This window comes from Phaseolus vulgaris, chromosome 5 (genome assembly GCF_051622355.1).
Source record: "Phaseolus vulgaris cultivar YP4 chromosome 5, ASM5162235v1, whole genome shotgun sequence".
In the NCBI taxonomy this organism is placed as follows: domain Eukaryota; kingdom Viridiplantae; phylum Streptophyta; class Magnoliopsida; order Fabales; family Fabaceae; genus Phaseolus; species Phaseolus vulgaris.
The window spans coordinates 41,917,366-41,924,578 of record NC_143502.1 but is presented as its reverse complement, the minus strand read 5'-3'; the positions used below and the strand labels follow the sequence as shown (position 1 = coordinate 41,924,578).

The window sequence follows — 7,213 nt, the reverse complement described above, 5'->3', positions numbered from 1 at the left end:
ACTGTCCAAATGTTAATGTGGACTAGAAATTTCTATATTGAAACTCATCAGCAAAATTTCCTGCATAACGGCACATATTCCAGCAAAGTTGTAGTGCATGCAACGTCAAATTGAGAGAACGATTAGCATCTTAAAATCATCAATATAACTCTACTGGGTGAATTTGTACAAATGATATACTAAACCACAAAGGTTAAGTCTCTTTATTTGCTCAACTTCAACTCAGAATGGCACGATACTAAACCCTGCCATTGGCCATGCACTGTTGGATCAAACAAGTAGAGGGAATTCATCATGAAACAAAGGCTGGATTCAAAAGCCTTCCATCTTTCTAACATACACATCATGTTACATACATAAGGATTTTATTGTTAATTAAGAAGCATCATATGGTTGTGTGATTGACAGTGAAAGTAGTATTATTTTTAAGAGACAACTACATGAGTGAAAGTGATGAATATGACAAGAAATTCTAAGCAAGTGGATGTCCCATTGACCACGTCGCCTGAACACAAAAACAAAGTTCCTTTTGTAATACAAGTCAAAACAGCAACAAGCCAAGCTCATATATATATGTCTCATAGTCTACTTCAAAGCCAGAAAGCAGAAGGTGATCAAACATGGGAATGTCATCGACTTTCGTAGGAGTTCTAGTTCTTGTCATTCTGATTCAGGCTAAGGGCCAACCAGGTTTGTTAACAAATCAAACATGATTTTTCATTCGATCATTATTCTCTTATAAAAGTTTAGCTCAAGTCTCAAGTGCCATGCATACTTTGCATGTTTATGTTTTAGGATTCATCAGCATAGATTGCGGAGCCGAACCAGGTGTGAACTATACCGAGCCATCATTAGACATAAATTATGTCTCGGATGCAAATTTCATAAATACGGGTGTGAGAGGGATAATAACATCTGAAGAGATCAGCACACACACTCAACGACAACTGTGGAAGCTGAGAAGCTTCCCTGAAGGAAAAAGAAACTGCTACAAAATAAGCATCACAAGAGGCTCTAATTATCTCATCCGCACCACTTTTCTGTATGGAAATTATGATGGCCGAAATATGCTACCACAGTTTGATCTTCTTCTGGGAGCTAACAAGTGGGATACAGTCACTATAAACAATGCATCCATTGATGAAGTCTATGAGATCATACATATACCTTCACTGGATTTCGTACAAATCTGTCTGGTTAACACAGGAAATGGTACACCATTTATAACAGCCATTGAATTCAGGACTTTGAAAAATGATACATACGTCACTGAATCGGTATCACTGGAACTTTATAATTACCTGCGATGCGATTTGGGTTCTAACAGAGGCTACAGGTGAAATCATAGTTATGGATTAAATCCTTCTCTGCATTAAAAGATTGATTGACTCTATTGTACTTTTCTGATTTTCTCACAGGGCGTCTGATGATTATGATCGTTTCTGGTATACCTGTGACTTCGAGGAAGATTGGACACGGCTAAATGCCTCGATTCCTGATGATTCTTTTGTTGATAACGATTTCAAACCGGGAGCAACCATCATGAGCACCGCAGTTACACCAGCAAATGGTAGTGCTCCGCTGGTAATAAGCTGGGAGCCAGATGATGAAACTGCAGAATTCTATGTATACATGCATTTCACGGAGCTTCAGGTGTTAACCACCAATCAGACAAGACAATTCAACATCACCATGAACGGTGAATTATGGTATGACAATTTATCTCCGCAGTACATGAGCGTCAGCACTATATATAGCCCGCCAGGCGGCAGCGGGAAAGAAATTAAATTTTCCCTGGAGAGGACCGAAAATTCAACCCTACCTCCCTTCATCAATGCCATTGAAATTTTCAAAGTAAAACATTTTCATCAATCTGATACATTCCAAGGAGATGGTAAGCCACCAAACTGTCATATTTTATATCCATTTCTTCTGTTTTTACAATTGTTCTGTTATGATTTGAAACATATATAGTTGATGCGATTACAAAAATCAAGTCAGCTTATGGAGTGAACAGAGATTGGGAAGGTGATCCATGCGCCCCTGCAGCCTACTTGTGGGATGGTCTCAATTGTTCTTATCACGGAATTGAGTCCCCAAGAATCACAACTTTGTAAGTCCTCATTCTCATTTCAATCATTTTTTATTTAATTATAATTTTCAGACTTAATTGAAAATATTCATATCTACAAGATAATTAAAACTTAATTAAGCCTTGAAATGCTATTGTACATAACTCTTTGTAATTATTTTTCTGTGCAAAACAGGAATTTGTCTTCAAGTGGATTGCATGGAAAGATTGCCCCTTCAATTTCAAATCTCACCATGCTGGAGATGTTGTGAGTTTCTCTGTTTCACCTGGTCCAATGAATCATGAGACCAGAAAAAGAAAACATAATTTATATCCTTTTATTCTTTCATACATGTACTTTTATGCTAAGAAGTATATATGTGTCAAGATTTCAACATAAAAGAGAAAGTAATTTGGTTTTCAGGGATTTATCAAACAATAGCTTAAACGGTGAAATTCCTGATTTTCTGTCCCAACTGCAACACTTGAAGATCTTGTAAGTTCCTTTAGTGGTTGTTCCTCATATCATCAGTATCAAAATATAGATATTATATTATAATTTCCTATTATTTGCAGAAACTTGGAGAAGAATAACCTCTCTGGTTTAATTCCACCAGCACTAAATAAAGATTCCCTCTTACTACGGTATACATCTTATTCAGAATTCTCAAATTTAAAATGTCTTTTAAATAAATCATCTTTATCCGTACATTTGTAGCCATCTATCACAACTGCTATTTTTATCTTCCTCTGTGTACAGACTTTCACACCCATGGCCTATAGAATTGTATTTGGAACTCTTTTTATTATACCTGTTAAATAAGGCTGTGGTACACTTGATCCACTGAATATCTCGGCACAAGAAACACGAATTCAAGTATCTATAAAAAAAATTTATGACTTGTACGACTTACTGGGAGTTGAAATCTTGACCAACTGTGAATTTGTGGCAGTATCGACCAAAATCCATATCTATGTGAAGCTGATCAATGCAACAAGAAGAAAACCAAGAAACACAATAGCATTGCTACACCCATTGTAGCATCAGTTGGCGGGGTTTTGATCCTTCTGGTAGTAGTGGCAGCTATATTGTGGACAACTAAAAGAAGAAAAGCGAAAGGTGAAGCTGCAGTTATTAAGATTCGTAATTTTTGTTGATAATTTTCCAAGTTAGTTTTTAAAAAAATTGTGTATGACATTCAACAGCTTTGAAGTTAAAAAAGGATCAAAGTGCCATATCACCGCAATACACTGAACAAAATGATTCATCACTTCAATACCAAAAACAAATATATTCATACTCTGATATCATTACAATCACCAACAATTTCAATACAATTGTTGGTAAAGGAGGATTTGGAACAGTTTATCTGGGCTATATCGAAGACACTCCAGTTGCAGTGAAAATGCTTTCCCCATCATCTGTTCATGGTTATCAACAATTTCAAGCAGAGGTAGGCTTTTTAATCCCATTACACTAAGTTCCTAAGCTCAGCAATAAGTATACAAGGTTAAAAAATTGTTGAGATTTTGAATTACAGGTTAAACTTCTTATGAGAGTTCATCACAAAAATTTGACTTCCCTTGTCGGCTATTGTAATGAAGGAACCCATAAGGGTCTTGTATACGAGTACATGGCTAATGGAAACTTACAGGAACATCTCTCTGGTTAGCTCCAATATAAATTAATTTCTTGTTTAAAATCTGTGCAATACATTTCCAAACTAGTTTTGTTTTCTAAAACGGTGGATATGGATATTTCCTTATTGGACAGTTGTACAAGTCATATGACTAACCTTTAGTGAAACAAAAATATGTAAAACTTGATTATGCAGGTAACCGAAGCAAAAGAAATTTCTTGAGCTGGGAAAAGAGACTTCGAATAGCAGTGGATGCAGCCTCAGGTAAGAAAGTTCAGCAATAATATTCTTTTCTTAATTCTTCATTTTCTCTCTTAATATACTTTTGGCATCAGGATTGGAGTATCTGCAAAATGGTTGTAAGCCACCAATATTCCACAGAGATGTAAAATCTACAAACATCTTGTTGAATGAACACCTCCATGCAAAATTATCTGATTTTGGTCTATCCAAAGTCATCCTAACAGATGGGGGAACTCATGTGTCAACTGTTATTGCTGGTACTCCTGGTTATCTAGACCCTGAGTGAGTCCATCAACTATACTGTCCTATTCCCAGCCATTATTTTCTTGGACAATATAGCAATTCTATATGGATGTTTATGTTCACAAATTTCTGACAGAAAATAAATTGAGTTACATTCTGTGTTACAGATACTACCTAACCAGTAGATTAACAGAGAAGAGCGACGTTTATAGCTTTGGCGTTGTGCTTTTAGAGATAATCACAGGTGAACCAGTGATAGTGAAGAATGAAGAAAAAAGTCACATAAGTGAATGGGTAAGGTCCAAGATGGCTAAAGGTGATATCTATGACATTGTTGACTCAAGGTTAAAAGGAGAGTTTGATAGTAACTCAGTTTGGAAAGCAGTAGAAATAGCAACAGCATGTGTATCTCCAAATCCCAACAGAAGGCCAATCATAAGTGTGGTAGTGAGTGAACTGAAGGAGTCTTTATCTTTGGAATTAGCTCAAACTAAAGATAGAAGCACTGATACAAGTGATTCAGTTAAACAGGTCGCCATGAATCTGATTATAGAATCTCTTCCCCATGCTAGGTAACCTGTTGCCCAAAGTAAGATGACTACCTCATATTGTAACCTACGACTTAAGATTGCTTGAAGATGCACATTGGTGTGCAAATAGAAGAAAGATGAATACATAATCAGGAGTGAATTTCAATGTATAATTATTTACCATTGCTGTTGTTTTTACTGGTGTTCTTATTTCAATGAATGCAGTTTCATCTTCTAAAAAGATATATGGTTTGTTACTTGGTCTTTGTCAGAGTTATTTCTTATAAAACAAAGCAAGAAACGATTGTAATTACAAAATACTCAAGGAAATATTTTGCTTTGTATATAAATTAGCCTACTGAATCAAATATGGATCCACAGGTATATTTAGATTCACTAACTTCAGACCAACCAATTGGAAATCTACAATTTTTCTGCTAAACTATAATTTTTTTCATGGTAGTCGATTGTACCCAATGAAAAGAATTATTGGGATCAACTTTACTCATCTCACAAAATCAGAGTGAGTTAGATAAGTTCTACACAACTCAAGGGTTGTGCATAATTTTTCTATTTGAAAATGCTCCTCTTTTTTTTTTTATCAGCAATAAATAAATAAAATTAAGAGGGATACTTCAGGGGTATCCCAACCCGTATACATCAACCACATAGTTACTCTCCCTTTTTAGGGGAGACAACCATTGTGTGGCATAACCTGCTTTAAAAACTGTAAGCATAGAACAACAAACCAATTTGCACCCTCATGACAGAGGACCTACACGGTTATGACAGCTGCCTAAAAAATGCTACACAGACGCAGCAGAACATTATACACCTTTGCATCCAAACACCGCTTCACCACCTTGGCCTCACCTGCACCCTTACCTACATCCACAACCTATACTTCCTACCAAAAGATGAATGTAATGTAGTAAAGTATTCTTGTTCTTCTCGTTCAGAGCAGAAACCCACAATGGTGGCCATTTATGGTTGGTAGTTTTCTTCCGCTGCTGTTTTTCTCCTTTGAGGTTCCCATGAGTTTTGGTGATGATTTGAAGTTGGGTAGTCTTGCCTACATGGAAAAGGCATGAATGGAAAAAATGGAGTTTGGTTTTGTTTTAATGATTGCACAAGCATCTTGCACATAACAATTCTGGAAGAGAGACTTTTCGAAGAATGCATTCCCAAAGGTAGTTTATAAAAATAAAATTATTTTCCAGAGATTAGTGTATCTGAAAGTTTATTCTTTTTAATTCTAGAAAGGACATTCGAAAACAGTTATATCACTGTTTGTGGAATAAGCAGAAACTCTCCAAAACAACATTTTCTGAAGCCATTTAATGTTATTCCAGAAAGTGTATTTTTGGAACCATTATATTAGGTTATGTGTAGGCAGGGGTTGAGTGCTAATGTTAGTAAAAGGAAAGCAGATTCGGTAAGAGGTGGAGGGAGCTGAAGGAGTCCCTATGCAGAAGATGCATGTTCAGTATAGCTTAGGGTACAAAATTCGTAGTCAAGATGGTGTGTGGAGGTGGAGAACAGGTGCAGAGTAAGTGCAAAAATCACAAACAATTGATAGGAAAAGAAGGGTCTGTGGTGGTGAAACGAAACTGCATCGTAAAGCAGATAAGGCTAGCAATTCTGCAGATTCTGCTCCATAATTAGCTTTGAAGTTGGGTCTAAGTCTATAGGTAGTGAGCACTACTGGTGGTTCTTGTATACTGGTTGAGATATTCTGAAGTATTTTTTTATTCATTTTTTTCTTTGCTGATAAAAAGTATATTAGGTTATGTATAGATGTATCTGGAGCCCTTGTCACCAAGGCCATGCAGCTAAACTATAGTTGCCATGGATCCTACCAAACTCAAATGCCCTTCTAGAACTCCAACTACATGAAACATCACAATAATAAAGTTCATTTTCAAATGCTAGAAATCCAAGAAGATATAGTAGTCAGAAAGGTTCATGAGTACATATAAATGCAGAATACAGGAAGACGGAATAGAAATGTGGAATCACAGAACACAACTCATTGAGGAGCTGCTTCAGTCCATTAGAAAACACTTTTCCAAAATGTCCATTCTCAAACACTCTCCTGAAATATCTATTACAGAACATATCTTTCGAGAATGAACATTCTAAAACACTAATCATGCACCCTTAATTCTGGAAATCAAAATTCCACAGCCTTCCAGAACAACCAATCAGGGGAAACTCTTGGAAAACGCATTCCAAATAAAATTATAGTTCAAGAGTATTTTGATCTTTTTGATTATGAGGTGCAGGAAGTAAAAGCCTGAAAGTTTGTATTAACGTTTGGGCTTGCACAGGCCGTTCGAGTGGCCCTGCAGTAGAGAAGATCAGAAAAAGTAAAATACTCATAGGCAATTGCTTCCTGCACCATATCACTACACCCAATCATAGGGGAAAAAATGACAATACCCTAAAAAAAGGGGTACATATAAAATTACATTCTGATCCCCTTT

At 36.2% G+C, this 7,213-nt stretch overlaps 1 protein-coding gene across 1 annotated transcript; it reads left to right on the top strand.

The window, feature by feature from the left end:
* Positions 1-620: 620 nt before the first annotated feature.
* LOC137835886 (LRR receptor-like serine/threonine-protein kinase IOS1) lies at positions 621-5,078 on the top strand. The gene is given in 13 exon segments (XM_090302073.1): positions 621-690; positions 796-1,336; positions 1,419-1,894; positions 1,975-2,113; positions 2,268-2,339; positions 2,496-2,567; positions 2,648-2,716; positions 3,025-3,191; positions 3,278-3,525; positions 3,613-3,739; positions 3,907-3,987; positions 3,990-4,236; positions 4,365-5,078. Coding segments are annotated over 13 exon segments (2,718 nt in total). The 3' UTR covers positions 4,774-5,078.
* Positions 5,079-7,213: the final 2,135 nt, after the last annotated feature.